This window comes from Centroberyx affinis, unplaced genomic scaffold (genome assembly GCF_046629955.1).
Source record: "Centroberyx affinis isolate AG114_WGS23_722 - 3 ecotype Tasmania unplaced genomic scaffold, CSIRO-AGI_Caff_v1 ptg002214l_1, whole genome shotgun sequence".
Lineage (NCBI taxonomy): Eukaryota > Metazoa > Chordata > Actinopteri > Beryciformes > Berycidae > Centroberyx > Centroberyx affinis.
The window spans coordinates 104,818-126,125 of NW_027280516.1; the positions used below are offsets into that span (position 1 = coordinate 104,818).

General features: G+C 46.3%; 1 protein-coding gene across 1 annotated transcript in view; it reads right to left on the reverse strand.

Annotated features, from left to right (window-relative positions):
- LOC139655225 (protein sidekick-2-like) overlaps positions 1–21,308 on the reverse strand; it is an 85,214-nt gene that overhangs the window by 25,860 nt on the left and 38,046 nt on the right. The window contains exons 2-14 of the mRNA XM_071532570.1: positions 13,394–13,556; positions 11,617–11,723; positions 11,205–11,352; positions 9,059–9,192; positions 4,813–4,924; positions 4,133–4,323; positions 3,742–3,825; positions 3,461–3,655; positions 2,832–2,948; positions 2,409–2,576; positions 1,851–1,953; positions 742–918; positions 322–458 (exon numbers count right to left, since the gene is read on the reverse strand). Of these exons, the coding sequence (XP_071388671.1) occupies positions 322–458; positions 742–918; positions 1,851–1,953; positions 2,409–2,576; positions 2,832–2,948; positions 3,461–3,655; positions 3,742–3,825; positions 4,133–4,323; positions 4,813–4,924; positions 9,059–9,192; positions 11,205–11,352; positions 11,617–11,723; positions 13,394–13,556 (1,836 nt within the window). The remainder of the gene's footprint in view (positions 1–321; positions 459–741; positions 919–1,850; positions 1,954–2,408; positions 2,577–2,831; positions 2,949–3,460; positions 3,656–3,741; positions 3,826–4,132; positions 4,324–4,812; positions 4,925–9,058; positions 9,193–11,204; positions 11,353–11,616; positions 11,724–13,393; positions 13,557–21,308) is intronic.

A 21,308-nucleotide genomic window follows, 5' to 3' on the forward strand; every position in this document is an offset into this window, starting at 1 on the left:
AACCCCATCCTTTGATTAATTTGGCTCATAATAAATTGTCATCCTCTCAGTTAGCATGAGTTTAGATGAAATGGCAAAAAAAAAAAAAAATCTGGATGAAAGCATTCCAACTACTTTGATTTAATCGATCAATTTTATCGCATAATGGAAAAACAGCATCATGAGCAGTGTAACGAATGACTGCTCCCAGTGAGTAATAAGTAAAGTAACAGTATTACTTTTGAAGAAACAAGTAATGCATGACTTTTTTTTTTAGTAATGTGCCCAACAGTGTTGCCCAGGTACTGCTCTGCAGTCAGGATGTAGCTATGAAGTACTCACTGTTCTCTGACACTTCCAGGATGTAGCGGATCAGGGGGCTGTTGCCATCAAAGGCCTGGGCCCATGTTAGGTTGATGGCCCTCTTCTCTGTGGCACTTAGAGCTGCTATGGGGTTCTCTGGGGCGTGGGGCAGTTGCCTGAATGTGTGTATGTGTGTGTGTGTGTGAGACAAAGAGATAAAAAGAAACAGGATCTGAGAACAAGACAGACAATAAATAAAAGAATCAAATAGACAAAGGGAGCCTCACATGATAAATATCCATACCAAGTTTGATGGATTAGAGAGAAGAGAAGTGATAAACCACAACAATCAGAAAACATCCATCCATTATCCCTCGATCAGAGTTAAATAAAAGAAAAAATAAGAAAAAAAAAGAAAAACAGAGACAGGAAGATAAGCAGGTGCAGACAAGTGCGGACCTGACTCGGAGGTGGGCGCTGCGGGAGTCATTGCCGCCCACCGAGGTCACCCTGCAGGTGTATGTTCCGATGTCACCCGACCACGTCTGGGAGATGTGCAGGGTCCCGTCAGGATCCAGCCGCAGGCGAGGCGACGTGTTCACGTCAATCACCGAGCCGCTCTTCTCCCACACGTACCTGGGGATACACACGTGTGTATGGGTGGGTACACGCGCACGCGTAAACGCGCAAGCACACACGCACTGCAACATCAGTGTATCTGTGTGTTGTGACAGTAAATCTGTTCTGTGTCAGTTCATACAGGGAAACACAGAAGGCGCTGACGCCACATGAAAAGCTTTGTGCCGCTGATGGCAAAGCGATTTGAATGTGAAAACCATCTCTCACTGTCACACGCACATAACCTCTCCTCCATGCATCTCTCTCTCTGTGACACACACACATATGGACACACACACACACACACACACGCACACACCCACCCACCGACACACACACTAGAAGCTCCTGTGATTAATTGCGACTGTTTGCGCTCTCCAGCTAATCTCCTCTGTGTTGCGTTTAATTAAAGGCGCTGTCTGAAGTTATTACTCTGTTTACATATTCATCTGTTTACCCCGCGATCTGATCAATGCCATGGGCCCACAGGTGACAGGCACTCTAATCACTAGGCTCCATAGACATCACCCCCCCCCCTCCCCCCCCAGAGACAGACACATGTACACACACTCTATCACGCTCAAGACAGTCTGAAGAGAGAGGAAAAGAGGCCGGCTAATTCCTCAATCTGACTATAAGACTTTCAAAGTCTTCCCATAGGAGGTCGTCTAAGGGTGGATAAACACTACAAGATCTCTTGCAGATTTCATAAAGTAATTAAGTACAACAGTGATACCCAAGCTTGTTTTCTAAATTGGGGGTGCATCAAGAAATACTTTTGAAAAAATTGGTGACGTCAGACTTTCATTCCAATCTTCTAAATTTGTGTGTAATAGAGGCTACCTTAGTCAAGGGAAAATTGTTACAACTCATCAGAATTTGACAAAATCCTTTCATCTTGCATCAGTCTGTAAAATCCAAGGGCAACATTTACCAGGTGACATCCTTACCTGATCGTGACACTGGGGTCATGGGTGACACCGCAGGTCATAACAGCCTTGGTCCCTTTGATGACACTCTGGTCCTGTGGCGGCTTGGTGATGCGGGTCCGCGCTGTGAACACACACCGAGGTCACCAGTCACAATCTCTGTTTGAACGGCTGATTGAACTGAGCCTACTGAGTTTACACTGGACTCAGTCACAGCTTTCACTCAATTTGTTTCCAAATCAGGTTGAATCAAACCTCCAATGAGAGGAGTATTTTGCGAGGCTCTGAGGAATGGTAATGTGAAATTATAAGTATAGAAGATACAGAAAATAGAAAATGTAGAAATATGAGTCGGACTATACAGTCATAATCTGTTGACAGTGATCTGCAGAAACCTGGTGCTTACTGTACCTACAAGTAACTATTCAGACATGGATTAATTACTCAGACATCAGTCCATTTTCCAATGGTTTGACTTGATCTCATAGATATGCAATATTTTCCACACGTTTGGGACAATGCAATTAGTCAATTTCATTTAACAATATGCAGAGTGCATCCAGTTTCTGTCATGCTTACCCCAGACCACCAGGTCGGCTGCAGCCTCATCGATGCCCCTGGAGTTGCTGGCCATGCAGGTGTAGGAGCCAGCGTCCGACAGGTGGGAGGGGCTGATTAGGAGGCTGCCTGACTCCAGCAGGGTGAACCTGGGCAGCTGGACCGAGCCACTGGCCAAGACACGTTCACCTGCAGGGAAGAACGGAAGTGATTGATGGAGAGAGATGAAGGAAGGGGGGAAAAAAAAGGGGAGGGGGAGGAGGGGGAAAGAGAGATTAGGGTATCGGAGAAACGTCAGGGAAAAGAAAAAGCAGCAAAGCAAAAGTAAAGAAGAAAACCTTGTTCGGAGAAAACACTCGCTCTCATTCCGGTGAATAGCTCTTGTCTAAGTCTAAGTCAGAGTAATGTATTAGCCTCAAAGCCCCGTGCTGTGAGCCCACGCACCTTTCTGCCAGGTTATGGCTGGCCGCGGGGCTCCGGAGGTCTCGCAATGGAGAATGACTGACATGCCGTCAATCACTGCGCTGTCGGAGGGGCCAGCGGTGATGTTCGGAGCGATACCTGGCAGGGGAGGGGGTCATCCACGCACACACACACACACACACACACACACACACACACACACACACGCACACACACGCACACACACAAAATCAGGCAAGACAGGTAATAATGAAGGACATGAACAGTTTTCTCTCTAATAAAGCAGACGGCGGCTGAGAGCTTAATAGACTTGACAAAAGGGGCGGCTGTCAGGTCTCGTTCTCCGGGACAGCTCCGAGAAAAGTGACAAGGCGCCTCCATCGCTCCGCCACTCCCGCTCATTCTCTGATTCAAAAATAGCCAATAATTGCCAGAGCATCTAAGGTGACAAATCTGTCACTGCGAACAGATATATAGATAGATGGGTGTAGGAGGCAAGGGAGAGAGGGGGAGAAAAGAGGATTAGAAATGAGAATAGAGGAGAGGATTTGAGAGGAAAGAAAAAAAAGGGAAGAACAGAGAAGGGAAGACGAGCGGAAATAAGCAGAAGAAAGGTGCAGATTGCTTGGGAAATGTTCAAGGGGACATACTGGTAACAGCTAGGTAGGTGTTAGTCTGGATCTCTCCTGCTAGGTTCCGGGCGAAGCACTGAAACATCCCGGTGTCGTCTGGAAGGAGACCGTTGATCTGCAGACTGCCTCCTACCAACACTCTGTACCTGGGGATCTTCACTGGACTGATGGGCACTGCGTCTTTATACCACACTATGTCTGGCTGAGGTGTACCTGGAGAGAGGAGAAGACATTTTTTTTTTCACCTCACCTCTTTCTCTTGCTTTTTTGTTTTTGTTTTCATTCTCAGCAGCACTGACCTCGCGCCTGGCAGGGGATATCCACCACCTTCTCCATCTCTGCACTGATGTGACTCGGTGGCTCTTTTACAAACAGAGGATGCTCTGTAAAAAAAACAGATAAACAACGATAACAAACAGATAACAAACAGATAAAACATTGCCCTGCTAAACCCTTAAAAACCTTGCAAATACCACAAAAACCACTCACTTTTTTTCTCTACTTTTCTCTGTTGCACTTATTCACTCTGGATATGAGCATCAACTCAATGCTTAAAATGTAAATTGCCATAAAAGTGTTCTCTCAAACGGAAGAGTAAGCATGCTGATGCAATGTTTCTGCAGTGTATGCTGAGTTACTGCTTTCAGTGTGTGGTTACACTGTGAGCAGTGGGGGTCAAAGGTCATTTACCGAGAACGTGCAGGTAGGCGCCAGCGGTGACCGAGGGGACGCTGCTGCTGCGGAGCACCGCCTCACACTCGTAGTAGCCGCTATCGCTGACCGCAGGCAGGCTGATGATCAATCTACGGCCAAAATCGCGGATCCCCGTATTGACCACTACTCCATCCTTTCTCCAAGTAATACTCATTTTGATAAGCGGTCTAGAAAGGAGGACAGATGAAAGGGAGTGAAAGAGAGAAAGAGAGGAAAAAGAGAAAGAGAGTGGAAGCTGGGTTTTTAATACAGATTTATATTCTGTTTCAAGGTTACGGAGCATTGAGGGAGCGATGGGATACATCTGTCATTCTGATTAAGTCTTTGAATTGGAGATAATAGTCAGAATTCAGAACGGGGATTGCGGAAAGATAGGGAGAACAGAGTGAAGCCTTGAATCAAAGGGAAGAATGGAGAAGAGGTACAAAATGAGAGATGTACAAAACACATTTCTATCATGTTCAAACAAAAGATATCAAGATTCATTGAAATCAGGAAATGTCAGATGTGGGGCATTTTGATAATGCAAGTGTGTGCGTCTCGCCGTCTGTGTGTATCTGCGTGCACGTTTTTCCTCGGTGTCCGTGTGTGTGTGTGTGTGTGTGTGTGTGTGTGTGTGTGTGTGTGTGTGCGTGTGAATATTTAGAACCAGATACCTTGCGTTCGCAACACACTCCATGATAGCTTCGTTTCTCCCCACAGTTACACTGGTGTTCTTGGGGGGGATGATGATGGAGGGGGCGATGGGGTCTGCAGGTCCCCCCACATCTACAACCATTCACACACACACACAGACACACACACACACACACAGAAATGACACAGAAACGCAAAGAGATAGAGGTGAAAAAATACATACAGTATATGCAGACAATCCAATACGGCTCTCAGCGGCAGCTTGCTAGCACGCTATATCATCCAGCTCCCCTGCACTATTAATACCTCTGTCTTTACTTTAGATCCTTTTTCTAGTGCACACAGCGTTTCCTGAGCGTGGTGTTAGCCCAGGTGTTAGGAGCCATTATGTAGCATAATTGAGACAAACAGAAAAGGCGATTAAATGCAGCACCATCGCTCACGGGTTTCACAGAGCCTGTAGCCAACCATCGATTCACTGCCCTCAATCAGTGATCTCTCTCTGAATCTGATCTCATTTTCCCCCCACCTCCCCCGAGTGCGGGCGGGAGTGTGTGTGCTTACGTGTGCTTTGCCTATATGTGTGTATGTGGTGTATTACACGCGTGCATTGTGTGCATGTGTTTGTGCATATGTGAACTTTTTGGGGTTCCTAATCAAGGTTTTTTTTTTTTTTCTGCTTTTTTTTTTATTGTGTACCACCTTATTTGAAATCACACTCTATCATCTATCTCTATTGGAATAGCAAAGCTTCCACTGTGAACAAGGTCTGAACATAGGCAGGCATGATGGGTTATTGCTGTTGGGTTCTATTCTTTATTTGATTGTTTCATTCAAGTCCCCAGCAGTTCAGTTTTTGAATTTGAAGTATTGATTCAACTGCATGACAATTTGAAGGTCCCAATATAATATGCTGTAATTTTTCCAACTGGCTCCCACAGCTTGAGTTCCTGTTTAAGTGATAAGCCACAAGGGGACGTGGTTTAAATTTTAAAATTACTGTAGAGCACGGCCTTGAGGAGCTTAGGACTTTTATAAAGGTGGCAACACACCATTGTGATGAAAAAAAGAATGCAAATGTTCAAAATATGTTTCTTTTTTCACTGAGTGATAATTAAATACTAATAAAATAGCTGTTTCCATCAAGCAATCTAATTGTTGAACAGGGAGGTGTTAATAAGTGTTAATAAGTACCGGTATGAGTTGTGATTTTCAGTCGGCGCATTAATGTGAAAATGAACTGCTAAATTACAGCAGCTTCAAATGTGTTGCAGCCAATCAGAACTGAGGACCAAAACTATACTTTTATAACTTTTTTTCTTTTGGAGAATTTGACTGTTGCAGCTTATGTGTGCATGGGTTATGTTATATCATGGTTATGCTGATATTACAGAAGCTTTTCATCTTCAACATAAATTAACCTTATTTTAGAATCAAACTACAAGCTACACAGGTTAAATTCCATAAGATTTGGCTGAGAATGTTGTCTTAGTTTTGCCATTAGTACAATGAAAACTAGGAACTCATTTTGTTTTCTAGAAGACATGATTGGTTTCAAGGCAGACACTAATTTATGTATTCCAGTTCATGAACTCCCACTGTTGAAGATACCTCAAGTGTGTAATCTTCTAATTAAATGGGAAACGTAAACAACATGATGACCGGCATACCAAATTCGAGCTATTAAGGTCACCATATTGTTTACATCTGTCTATGTCGAAAGACAGATGTAAACAAAAGCTGACAGGGGTCTAGTCCACAGTCTAAAGCAACGTAAATCGATACAAATACAGTATGTCTGACACTGGTTAATGCTCCAAGTCGGCAGGAGCATTAACCAATGTCAGTTTACTTCTTACTATCACACTCACCACTCACTCATTTGCATGCTCCCACCACCTCATATTTTTATTTCTTTTAGTCTGTAGCTAATGCTCAAACGGACAAATCGAGCTGTAAAAAACAATTTTATCTAGTCTTAAAATGCAGAATATGGCTGTGTAATCCACAAGGTCACAAGATAATTCAGTGATATCTGTTCTCCACAGATTGTGGTCATGCACAATGAACACTGAATTACAAACATTGTATTCACACTAGAGAGATCAGATGCTGAAGATACCAACAAGCTGATATCATAAATATGTGACTGCACATGCAAAAAGGTTAAAATCCTCATATGATCCCATCAGACAGATAATCCTAAACATTAGGAATCTGGTGATGCATGATAGTCTATGGTATAAAAGATAATCAGAAATTTTATCTTCAGGGGCATTACGTAATATCCCCACCTGTTTGAAATATACATTGACCGAGTTCTTTGGGTCTTGGTATTATTTTCGGCTCCCAAAAGTTGACTTAAAATCAGGACATAGAATCAAAAATGTCTATCTTGTATTTGTGCTGCTTAAAAATGAGGCAGACCCTGTATTTGTCGCTACATGTGTGTGTGTGTGTGTCTGTGTCTGTGTCTGTGTGTGTGTGTGTCTGTGTCTGTGTCTGTGTGTGTGTGTGTGTGTGTGTGTGTGCAATCATGTATACACACACAATGCCATTTTCATACATCTGCTTTCTGTGAAGGGCTATTAACCCGAAGGTCCAGTTTATGGGCCCGTTCAGCCAGCCAGCCAGAGAGGTGCTGCTGCAGCTCCGCCTAAAACACACCCTGCCACCGCAATCCCCTGCTGAGCCAGAGGTGGAAGAGCGCGGCAGAGTGAGAGGACAACTATTGTAGTGGAGATAATAGGTATGATTACATCTGTGAACCCACAAGACATCAGACAACAAGACAGATATGAAGAAAAGGAGGAGCCAGTAGAGGGCGCTATGTCTGTTCCTATTGTCTTTGGCTGAGCCACCTGTTGAACAGCTACTCCAGTGTTGAATTGAGAAAGGAGATGAACAGCAATACCTTGACATTAGACTATATTTTTTATCTGCAATAGGGTTGTCACGATACTAGAATTTCTAACTTTGATACAATACCCAGGAAAATATCGATATGCGATACCATTTTCGATACCACGGGGGAAAAAATGAATTTTCAACCTTTTTTTTTTTTTAAATATTGTTTTCATGTTAAAATAGAATTTTAACATGAAAATAATATTTTAAAGTTGTCTGAGATCAAACAACACATTTTTGATTGACAGGTGTCGATCATCAGCCGTCATGATTTGCTCTTTTTTTATTGAGGGGAGTGAGCTTATACTGCACAAGCATGTGAAACATCATATTGCCTCCTGGCCTCTGCAGCAGAGACTGTAAGCAACTAAGCAAAAAACACAGACGAAGAGACCCAAACTAGTCCCTTAATATCCGACAACGCAGGGGGAAATCCCGGTGCAAACGAGACAGATGGACGGACAGACAGACAGACAGACGCTTCTCCATAACGTAGGCCCGATAAAACTCATTCAAAACTTTGCACTTACACAGCAGATTACCCTGCTCTAGTCATCAGCCTATCAGAACACTTTTAGTTGTTGAAGCAACAGATACCCACCAATGATAGGGAAAAATCAGCAGGGCTAGAGTTAGTGGATTATTATTGACAGAATGATTTTAATCGGACATTTCAGCGTCCGGTTGAGCCTTCTGACCGGGCCCAGGCAATGCATCTGAAAACCGGACAGTCCGGTCGAAAACCGGGCATCTGGCAAACCTACTTGATAACGTTAGCTAGCTCTGTAGCTCTGTAGCTAACGTTTGGTTTGCTAGCTAAACTAAAACGGATGATGTACAGGATACGTTAACGTTTATGATAAGTGTTTAATGCTTCAGTGATGTTGAAACGGGAGCTTTCGCTAAGCTCTCAAAATTCTTTATATAGACTGGCGTGTCGGTCCTTAAGGTGCTTCGCCAAGTTTGACGTGTTGCCCCCCTTCATCTGCACCACTCTGTAGCATTGTTTGACTGAGGAACAACCCAGCTGACTGCTACTAGAGAGAGGAGGGGCTGTGGGCAGCGGTGCAGGGTGTGTGTGTGTGTGGCTAATGGAGGCTGAGAAATAATATTTTTGATTTTTCATTAAGAGAAAGCACTGCTGGTATCAATACTGTTGCAAATGAATATTGTATCCGTTTCAAATTTTCGATACTTTTGACAAACCTAACCTGCAACAACCTGTAGATGCAATTCTGCTGATGAGAGATAGATGGTGACTCACTGTGTCCTTGGCTGAGTGAGTGAGAAAGTCTGTTGTTGAAGTGCGTGTTGCATCAAAGTGTGTGTGTGTGTGTCTGTGTGTGTGTGAGTGCTTACTCTCCACTGTGAGTGTGATGGGCTGGCTGGTCTTGTTCTCTCCATTCTTGTCGTTGACAGCCTGGGCGTAGTAGCGTCCTGCGTCTGGGGCCACCGTGGACAGGATGACCAGTGTGTTGTCCAGGGTGATGGCACTGGTGTTCATGCACACACATACACACACCCCGAATCATACATGCACGCATTCGTCAACAAGCACACACAGACACACACTCATATCATTAAACCTGTGAGTAGTTATTTCTCACAGTCAATAAATCCTCAGGGTAAACTGACACAGAGTCGTAAACATACAAACACGCACACGCTCATAAATTATGTCTGGGAAAGGAACACACACACAAAAACAAGTTTTATGAACAACACTCCCTCCTGCTAGGTAGCACAGGGTCTTAAAATCCTTTTGTTTCTATTGTGATTATGAGAATGGCTGTATGTTGATTAGGTTTTGGCCTTGAACATGTGGGGAGGACCCAGTCAGATTAGGGTCTTCGTATCTGCCAGCAGCTGCCTGATCGGAGCAGAATAAACATAGACACACTCCTGGACAATTAGGGGCTGTGGCTCTCGCCGAGTCAACACACACGCACACACACACACACACGCACACACACGCCTGTGAATATCAATGTGGCCTGACACAGAGCGAGCAAACAAGCGGCAAATGCAGAGTGTCCTGGCAGGGCCTCTCAGCGTCATAGAACAAAGCTTCACCGCTACACTTCAGCACGATGAGAGTCAGCTGCATAGTAACCAGCTCCGGAATTACTGGTTGAACAGTCTTGGAAGTGCTTGAGATTTTTCTTAACAATTTCCTTCAGCGCTCTTGTCGTCTCTCAGGAGCGCTGCAGGCAGGGGGGGGATGCACGCACCTATCCCTTCTAAGGCGTCCAAGCGAGAGAATATGATTCTGGGTAAACGTCTAAACGTCTTCGCGTCAACTATGACATGGCAGAGCTTGCTGCTGAATAATAGATGGTGAGGTGGTTTCTGGGGGGCCGTGGCCTGCCTACCTATCTGTATGTCTCTCTGGATGGGTACATTAATCTCAGGTGATTACCTAGACCTCCCTGACACAGAGACATTACATGGACATATACACATTGTAGCATGTTGTGACTCATATTATAAAGAATGGTTTGATGGTCTCTGTCTAAAATGACCGGTATTTGTAGGTTGTATTTTAACTTGAAGCTAAAACTTGTATTAGCTTGCATCTATATGATGTTCGTCTTTGTAATGAAAGGCAAGACATGAGTTTTTATTATGGTTAATGTGTGTGTGTGTGTGTTTGCTAGTATACATGTTAACATACAGTATGTATTTTGTGTGGACAATTGTATTGTTTTCTAATATTATGTGTCGACCCCAGCAAGAACACTTGTTGCATCTGCAACAACTAATGGGGAACCAAATAAGCAATAAACAATAATAAACATACGCACACACACCAGTGGTCACACACACACATTCACACACACAAGCCCACATGCTCATGCATCATGTATCACTGGAAGTTTTTCTTGTAAGCACACAGGATGTGTATCTCAACAGACATGAATCCCCACACAAATTAAGCCGCCACCACACACACACACAGTCAAAGCATATCCAATCACCCACAAAATCCTCACATCGCACATGCAGCCGCACACAGATTCTTCATGCACATATGCACACGTACACCCCCTCCCAGACACACACAAATCCGCACAGGGGTGAGCGCTGTCAATCAAACATATCATCAATTGAGGCCTTTTGTCCAATTTTGTCTAATTGGTCCCCCTGCTGCCTGCTCTATCTCCACCCTTCAATCATTCTGCCTGCAAAGTCAATAGGGCCGATATAATAACCCGCTTTATCACTGAGAGGTGATTCAATGATGAACACAGGGCCTGCGCCAACATTCGTTCATCAACTATTCTGCTCAACCTCACTCATGGTGTGTGGGGGGATTGCAGAAAATCTGTGAGCAGTATTGAACTTCTTAGGGTTCTCTGAAGTGAAAGATATTCTCGCTGTTCACCAACAGCTCATATATGAGAGCGCTCGTTCAAATGTGCACAGGAACACAACAGAGTCGCATGCAGGCACCCTCTGCTCAACCCAAACAAACCGAGCTGAATGCATATGTGTCTAGACTTACATGCGGCTGCTGGAGGGAATCTTGCGCCCATCTCTGAACCATGTGATCTGCGGCCTGGGGAAGCTGTGGATCCGCGGCGCGTGGACGAGAGCTCCCTCACCCTGGGATACAGTTTGCGACCTCTCGCCCTCCACAAAACCACCCATATCTGACAGACAGACAGAGGAAGAAAAGAGAGCGCAAGAGAGAGAAAGAGAATGAAAAGAGGGCATGAGAGAAACATTAATATTAGAGGAGAAAATGTGGGGAGTGCATGCCAGGGACAAAGTGAACATTCTCATGTTCTGCACATTTTATAAAAGCTAAGCTCCTTTAGTTGGAGTGATTCATCCACATACATGACAGGCCTTTCACAACAACAGCATCCTCCCCTAGCTCTTTCAGAGATGTATGGGAAGAAAGCCTCACTCACAGGCAACCTGCACTTCAGTACTGCACTGCATTATAGCGCCCACTCGGTTTCTGACGATGCAGCGGTAGTGGCCGGCGTTTGCTCGGTCCAGGGAGGGAATCAGGTACCTAATGGGCACACACAACACAAACTGCCATTAGTCATCATCAGCATGACAGACAGCAACACTTTGTCATGTCACCGCTTTTATCCCCTCCACTCAAGACGCTAAATGAATCGTGATGTTTCACTAGACACCTGAAACACAGCTTAAATGACATTCCACTTGGCTAGGACTCTGACTGGTGAGTGTAAACATTTTGAGGTGGGAATATAATGGAGTGGTAGACTAGGGAAGTAACCTAAAGAAAGAAGAATGCCATTCACAGGTCAGTGGTGGAGTGATCAGCGAAGACAGCTGGACTCCCTGACTGGCAGGACTCACAAAAGCCCATTGTTATTCTTCTACCTTTACTCAATGGAATCAAATCATATGAACATGTGTCACATGTTAGTCTTGGCCAGCTATAGCTCCATCCCTGTCCTGATGTGCATTCTTGTTAAATGATGTGTGTGAAATCCCACCTACATAAGCCAGGAGCAGAGTCTCCTTTAATTGGTCTGCTTAATAAAGCCACTTAGAAGTTGGGAGTCCGTCCCTGCCATGTTCCCCCCTGCATTGCAATTCAAGGGGGGCGCCGACTCCTTGGTTAAATGGATTCCAGTTCGCCTCTTTGATCAGGGCTGGTGGAGAATAATAAGCAGAGGGCTGGCCTGTGAGGCAGACCCGGAGACTAAGCCACGTGAGAGCACAGCCAACTGCCGAGGAAAGACAGGGAGAGAAGAGGAGGAGGAGGAGAGAGAGAGAGATGGATAGAGAGAGAGACAGACAGATAGACAGATGGGGGCGGAGGGGTATTGGTCACTGATCAGCCGCTGACACCTGAGACCCGAGAGTGTCTGTCCATGTCAAGGGAACTAACTCAGGCTGTGAGTAGTGAAGACTTTAACACAGAGCAGGGTTAGATTCAGAAAGAAGGTGTGTTTCATGCTGGGTTGTGACAATGGAAACACGCACATGCACACACACACACACACACACATGCACACACATCACACAAACATAGGCCTTGGTTAGCTGAGGGAGCACAGCCTGTTTGGTCTTGCCATTCAGCACTGCGGTAGAATTCTTCAGCTTTGTGCTTCAGGAAGCTGAAGTATGAAGCTTGTCTCACAACGCTGATGTTCATGGTCAGTGGATCAGCATGTTATTGTTGCCAGAGCAGAGGACCTCACCCACAATGTACTGTCTGATGAAAAAAACTTTTCAATGCAAAAGGTTTCAAACTAACAACATTATCTGTCTTTACCAAGAAGTGGACATCATTCATAAGTTCAAAGACAAGAAAAAAAAGAAAAAACATGCACAAAGACTGGAGGCCAGAATTGCCACCATATAAGAATGCAGAATATGTAACACAAACAGAAAAAAAGAGCATCTGCTCACACTGTCTCTGCATATTGAATACAGTGCGAGATACAAATCGGAATAAATTTGACAATCCCCTGAACACAAGATGTTATGTCCCAAGGGAGACATGCAGCCAAATCAGTCTTGAATAAATCCATAGAAATGAGTCAGGAATATGAATAAAAATGAGCAATTGAGCTATTAGTTACATTTAAATGCCGCTAAAAGTTCCTGGTGTAGTAAACTAATTATAGTTGATGAATAAAACCTGAAAAAAAAAGGTAATAAAATCAGTTCTGACAGAGAAGTCGGGGTTGTGTTGCTCACCTGTACTCCAGGGAGAAGCGTGTCAGTTCGGTACCGTTGTAGATCCATTTGAATTCCAGAGGCCAGCTGCCCTCAGCCATGCAGGTCAGGACCAGACGGTTCCCCTCCAGGTGAACCTGGGTCTGAACGGGCTCCATCTTAAAGTAGGGTGGAACATCATCCACTGGTGAGAGAAAGGGGGGGAAAGGCAGGGGGAGAGAGAATGGGAGATAGAGAGAGACATAGAGAAAGACAAGGAAAGAGAGAGAGAGAGAGAGAGAGAGGGATAGAGAGAGAGAGAGAGAGAGCAAGAGCAAAGTGGTGGGAGAGAGTGGTAGGAAAAAAATAGAGTGATTCAGTGTCTCCTGCAAGCAGACAACCAACACCAGTCCAGCAATTCACAGGAAATGAGGACTCAGAACAAGTTATTTCCATTTTTCTTCAGCACTGATTGGGAACTTGAAGGTCAACAGAAAAGCCTGCCAGAAAGTGCATGGAATAAGTTGTTTCCGCAAAAGCAGCTTGCTCTTTTATCCCAAATTCAAATGCACTGCCAGAAGAGGTAGAAGAGCAATTTGTGTAGCAGAAGTCGTCTAAATGAACACTTCTATAGCTCCGGATCAGCAAAGAATATGGGAGGGGGAGAGAGACAGAGAGAGAGAGAAGCAGGAGAGAGAGAGTGAGAGAGACCAAAGCAGGACATAGTGTAGACACAAAGCAGATAGAGGAGAAAAAAAAAAAAGCAGAGACTGTACAGAGAGTAGGCGAGTAGGAGGAAGAGAGAGTGAGGAAGAAGGAAGCCGTGGGGGCGGGGTGGTGGGGGTTGCTTTAGAAAACACAAAGTTTCCCGGCCTTAAACCCCCTCCACTGACAGGATGAGTTATGCACTGTGCCTCCCTTCATTTATCTTTATGGTTCCCTAATGCTGCCAGATTATACAGGCCCCATCCGCAACACTGCACACAGCCAGTGCAGCAGCAGAAAGCCTTTAAGGTGACACACAAGGGCCAGGGCTGAGCTTGGAGACAAAGTGCTTTCATTTGAGCTGATGAAAAAGGCATGATCAGACCTATTGATCTGTCTGCCTCACCAGCCACAGGCGACACTGAGCCGATTGTGCCAGTGTTTGTGGCGGGCTAATTAAAGTCTGTATTAATAGTTGCAGTAAGCCGCCAGGGCCCGGAGCACGCCCGGCTCTCGGTCCACCATGCCGGCTGACTCACTCCCACATCTGATTACTGGGGCCTCTCCCTCCACACCAATACACAAGTTCACACTACAGATTTATGGTGGCAAACGCAGAGGATGGTGTAGTGGAAGCAGGTGAATGCAGGGGCAGCCTCACTGAGCAGAGAGGAGGATATAGAAAATTGGGCCTGATTGAAACTGTAAATAAAAGAATGGCCCGGCACCTCTGTGTTTCACAAACACACATGCAGTACATCCACACGCACGCACGCACACACACACAGACACACACACACACACACACACACACACACACTACCCCTCCAATATCCTCAGCGTACACGCCTTTCCCTCAGACACAAACACTCAAACAAACAACAGCCATCTCATCACTCTGTGTGTTTCTAAAATCAGTCTTCCATTCTTTCCTGTTTGGTAGCAACAACAGCGTGGCGGAGGCAGGCCACAGTCCAGTACCTGGCTAATCTGTTCCCTCTGCCACCCCTTGTATGAACCTCTCCAACGCAAACACTGTCAGCCCCAACAGGCCCTTGAAACTGATCCCTGTCTGAGCCCAAATGGAGCAGCCGTCCCCATTTTCCCCAGGCACTGGCCGCTGGAGTGGTGGCTTTGCTGTAATTCCATCCCAGCAGCAAATGCATTCACATGCACTTGACATACACATACAGTACAGTACACACACACACACACACACACACACATACGCACACACCCAACACAAACACATTCACTTATGCCTGAACGCACGCACACAGGCTCTCTCTTTGCTCAACCACCCACCCACCCACCCACTTCCAGCTAGTTTGGGGGTTTGGTGGCTACATGCACTTAGCAATGCAGCACCATCAACAAGCCACCATTAGAGACCTCCAGATGCAAAACCCAGACTGACACATCGATCGTCTGAGGCAAGGCATACGCATAATACCAAGTTACCAATGTGCAATTGTGGAAGAGGGAATTGGGTGCACTGCAGAGTAATTGGCACCACCATGCCTACCTGTGTAAGTGCCATTCATGTGTTTCACATTTGCACCTGACTCAAAGGACCCATGCGACTCAGCCCTAATAACGAGTCTAAATGCTGGCGATCTATGGCATTTTCAGCCAATTTCACATTTAAAGGAAAGTACATATTTTCAGGAGGCAAGCCAGCCAGCGGGAGAGAAAAGTCACCATCAGAGAAAATGTCTATATATAAATTCTAGGCGGAGACATTTCTTTTAGTTCCATGCTGTTAAACTCAAAGGAAAAGCGCTCTCCATACTGCACACAACTGAACTGATCCTCTCTTCTAAACTCCCTCAGATCCTGAATGACCCCCTGACACCAAAATATTCTCAGGTACACCACTGCTGAAGGGAGATAGGGCCAATTCTCTGGTTCTTCCATGTCAGCACACTGGGCTTGGGGATCTAATGAGTTTCCCACAGTGAACCTCTGGTCTGACCCTCATTCTGCTCTTCCTCATCGCCGCTGTGCCTTTGATCCTCTCACCGAGGTGCTGAGGTCAAGCACCTCTGCTACAGGTTTGTGTCTGAGGCAGAGAGTGCAGGTGTAGTGACGGGAGCAGGTTGTAAATGTGTTTGTCTGTGAGAATGTGAGTGCTATCTGTGTCGGCATCTGTGTATGTCAGCCACTGCAGATAAGTAGGCACACAATGTATACATATGGTAGAGGTCAGAGCATAAAAGGAGCATACTGCTGTCACTTCTGTCAGGTTGATCGCCTCCATCCATGTATCATAATCTCTGATCCGGCCCATAATTTGTCTCAAGTAAGGTGTGATCTCCTTTTAGAGCAGCAGCAGTATGACTTCTGCGTGGGCTGGGCCAAAAGCTTGCTGTACATAACACACTGACACATACATACACACACACACAGATACACACACCCTAAGGGGACAGTAGACTCGACTTTAGCACCGGAGGACATGCTTCCATCTTACTAGCTCCCCTGCACTGAACTGCACGGTGTAAAGGTGATGCTGTCATCTTTTCTGGGAGAGACACAGCTGGAGGGAGGAAGAGAGGGAAGAGAGGCGGCCAGAGAGAAGGACTTCACTGAGTGGGATGGAAGAAGGGACAGTGGTGGGTCTGGAGGGGGGGGCGGGAGCAGTGCCTGCTGCAGGCATCGAATCCAGATGGAAAGCTCGAGGGCAGTCCTTCTGGACCGGGGATTCCTGCGGCACTGTGGGCACAGAGTGGTCTCAAGCCAACCAAAGCCGGGCCAGCAGGACTAGGGAAGACCAAAACAGGTGTGGGTGGACCAGGAGGGCTTTTAATGTGGATGCTGTGGAGAGCAGCTCCCCCCTGAGCCAGGCTGCACCGGCACAGCCTATTCACTGTGGATAAAAACACCTTATTCCAACCTGACAGCTGAGGTTGAATGGTGGCATGGCTCCAGCCGCGTCCCCTGCTGCATACACAGAATTTTAATGGCTGTGAGACAAAGGCCACAGGCACTGGTGCAGCTTCATAAACCAAGGCCCATTGTGCTTCCTATTGCGCCACGCTGGCATGCAATCACACAGAGGGTGTTCACATTCAGCTTTTGTCCATGTATTCTTTCTCCTGCTTATTTTGCACTCCACCTCCTTCCCTCTGCTCCACTCCAGCGAGACAGCGGAGAGCACTTCCTGCCCTCTGTTTAATCCTCAGGCACCTGTGTTTGAGCCTGTGTAACCACATCCTTGCTGGCACTCAGCACAATGGCACCTGGTAAATTTGTATCACTAAGATGCAGGAATAAAGTGGAGCACCTGACTGTTGAAACATTTTAAGATCTATTCTCTGCTGCTGCCTGTTCTCTCTCTCTTGCTCGCTTGCTCTCTCTTTCTCTCTCTCTCTCTCACCATGTCTTTCTTCCTCTATGTCCCTCTCTTTCATAGACACACATATGCACATAACTTGCCCGCTCCATCGACCATCTCCAGTCTGCCTCATAGTGCATTGTGTCACCTGGGAAAATTTAGAGCTGTCATTTAGCCTCTCCAATTGGACTTTAACATGCGAGATGGGTCATGGTTAGCTTCTCTGATGGGGGTTATGCAACAGTCATGGCAGTGACCTTGGCCCAGTAATGGGGCAGTGAGAGGGTGTGGGGCGGGGGTGAGGGGCAGTAAAAGCATTTTAACAGGTCGAAACACCTCCCACATGCATACACACACACACGCGCGCACGCACACACACACACATACTGATTTGTCTTTTGCATTTACTTTGCTGCACTACAAGTTTAGGTGAGAATGTTTAGGCTAGCACATGAAACAAACACATACACACACACACACAGACACACACACACATTCACACCTCCCACCCATGAAACACCGTCCCTCTTGAAGGTCAGGCTGATCTGTCACTCTTTCACCAGCTGCTGTCACCGTGACAACAGGCACCCCGCCGATTTACACTCCATCACTTAGGTGAGCCAGAAAGCAGGAACGGGCGGAGGGAGGGATTAAGGAGGAGAGCGAACGGAAAAGAGGGAGCGGAGAAAGAGAGAGCGATGGAGAAACAGATGGTGAGAGAGAAACATACAGTATAATGATAATAAGGGAGAGAGAGAGAGAGAGACAGAGAGAGAAGGAGTGATGTCGCGGCAGAACAAGGGACTGAGAGAGGGAGAAAGAGAGATAGAGAGAGAGATGGAAAGAGAGAGGGGGTGCCCTCCACCACTAGGCAGCAAGGTGAAGGGACCCATTACAGCACAAGCCAAACAAGCAGGCCAGGCCTGAAAGACAGGGAGGGGAGATGGAGAGCCTCTATCTGCCCTTGCATTCATTTAGAGTAATGGCCCGTGGATCGGCATCTGCATGCTGCGTGGGAGAGCCAGTCCATCATGGCCCACTGTCTTCCTCCCCCTCCAGTATTTATAGCCCCTAAATCATGTTTCCCCTGCCATTGTGAAGGGCTACATACTGTACAAGATCCCTTGGTATCTATGTTGTGGCAATATAGACTTCATGGGCCAAGTGGCATGCTTTCAAAACAGCTCTTACAGTCAAGGCATGCTCTCTGCTCCGAGGAAGAGATAATATGGATAGGAATATGGATTTTCATGTTAGGCTGTCTAAGATGTTTTTCTTTTTGATGATGCGCCTGCTTTGATGTTGCTGAAAGAGTCCTCAGGTTGGTGCCGATGAAATGCTGCCTGCATCACAGCTGTGTTTAGTGGATCGCCACGGGTTAATTGATGTGTAATTGATGCGATTAATTGAGGTGTAATGTAGCGCGGTGACGTGTCTGGGATCCCACTGGGTTGCAGGGCCTGTGTGTGTGTGTGTGTGTGTGTGTTTAGGTGTGCCTGTGTGTGTATCAGATACTACAGCAGCACAATTAGAAGCAGCAGCATCCAGCCAACAAATGGAGATTTAATTAGGAGTGAAGACGGAGCGGGAGGCCAGTCAATGGCCAGCAGATTGAATTATCTGGACACACACTCCAGCAGGCAGCAAATTCACACACATATGCGCACACACACACACACACACACACACGCACGCACACACACACACAAAAGCACTTTCTGCTTGGAATTCTTCCCCGTGTGCCTCGCTGTTCCTCTGCTGCCTTCCTCTCCCTCTCTGCTGCGCTCCGCCTGCCTGGGACTTTTCTTTCTCTTTCTGTCTCTCTCCTCTTTCTCTTCCCGCCTTAAGTTTCTCTCCTCTTTTCTCAAACACAGTTTTCCTCTCCTTGTGTTGTGGCAGCCTCTCTCCCTCGGCGGCCTTGATCTCTCCCAATACAGTACTTTCCCTCCTCTCTCCGCCAGCCTATCTACTTCGCTCTCCCTGCCCTCTCATCCGCTGTCATCTCTCGCTCACATTTCCTCGCTGCGTCCCTTTCTCCCCGGCTCTCTGGTGAGATGTCTCTCCATCTCTCTGTTTGTCTCTTTCCCTGCACTGCTCCCTCCTTTCCCTCTTTCTCCAATCTCTTGCCCTACTCTCTCCCTCCCTTTAGTGCTCTGTTTCTGAGTCGCTAGCAGTATATTGCATGGTGTACCCAGGGACATGTCTGTGATATCCAGGAGCCTAATTAGCAAGTCCAGCTCCTGGCAGAGAACATGGTACGCAGAGGAGCACAGGCACAAGGGCCAGCGTCAATTAATGAGACCTCACACACCCACAGCCACTATTACATGCCCTCTGCAGCATTAAGTCTCTAGTCAGCTTTGTTAACGAGAAAGCAGGGATTCTCCTTTTACTCTGTGGCATTCACATAAGATTTATGTCACAGGAGCCAGTTGTGGGTCCATTTCTGGAGCCCTGCGACATCAACAGATCAACACATCGGCTTAGAAGAGTAAGCCAGATGCCACGGCAGTTTCTTACTATGTAAGGACAGGACATGTGGAATTGCCTTGTCTTAAATAAGTCAGATTTGGAGAGCTCTTAAGGGTGGAATATACTGGGAACTGATCCAGGCTTTACCACTCGTTGCAGTGTGTGTGTGTGTGTGTGTGTGTGACTGACATCACAGTATTATTTCCCTGGTGTGACAGACGGCTTCCACAATTTGGTGAGAGAAGTAGGGTTTTTGTACGGCAGATCACACACGTCTCTTTCCCACTTTCTCCTCTCCTCTTTTTACAAGGGAGAGGGGAGATGCGGGCGAGGGGGGGGGGGGGAGAAAATAGGTACAAATTTTCATTTGATCTTTTTGAGAGCTAATTGACATTGTTTGAAAAAAAAAAGAAAAAAAAAAAAAAGAAAGCAACACCCAACAGATAAACGACAGTAAGCGGGCGAAACGGCAGAAAACAAAGAGAGCAGCGTCGGGAATAGGAGGCGGGCAGCTCTTTCTCAAGGCATGAGGAGGTAGGAAATAGGCCTAAGTGAATTTAGAAAGTAGGGCAAAGACTAATGGAGGAAAATAAACAAACGCGCTGGAATGTGAATTCCACAGGGCCCCGGGTCATTAGAGTTAATACTGTGCGCTGTGCCATCTGCTGCGATTGTTTACACTAGCCGGGATAATTAGATCCTAATTAGTAGATGGTATGGTGGGGGAAACATTATTTCACACACATTGAGATTGGAGACGTTGATTATCAGATGCACCTGCAATGCTGTGGATGAAGCGCTGCCTGTCCACCATGGGACCTCTGAGGGTTGCTAGATGAAGACGTAGCTATCAGATACGCCTTGATTTAATTGCTTGATTCACCGTATTGAATCTGGATCTTCTCCCACCACCATTAACATATAGATAGTTATGCTATTTTCTGAGAGTGTAACATTTCTGCGTGGCTATCTATACTCTTGACATTGTCAAACCCTGTATGCCCCTTATTCGCCTTTATCCCCCATATCCACGTGTGTGTGTGTGTGTGTGCGTGCGTGTGTGTGTGTGTGTGTGTGTGTGTGCATGGCTTCCTGTCTGTCTTTAAGATACGGACGCCAGAATATTATCAGGCGAAAGGCATGGACTCAAACTGCCATGTCCCATGCCTCCTATTCTCCCCAACCCATCCCTTTGAATCTCTGAATTGGGGAGATACCACTGGCATGCTAATAGTGTTTTGCTGGGTGCAAGGTATCAGGGCGCCTGCCATTGTAATATATGCGTGTGGAATGGGTGGTGATTGTGATTCTTATCAGTGGCAGAGTGCAGGCGCCAAGCAGTGAGTGGCAGGGGCTGGCAATAAATGCTAATGGCAGAGAGCAGCTGACAGAGAAAAGAATTATTATCTCCCTTCATTACATTTACACGGCCTGCCTGTCTGT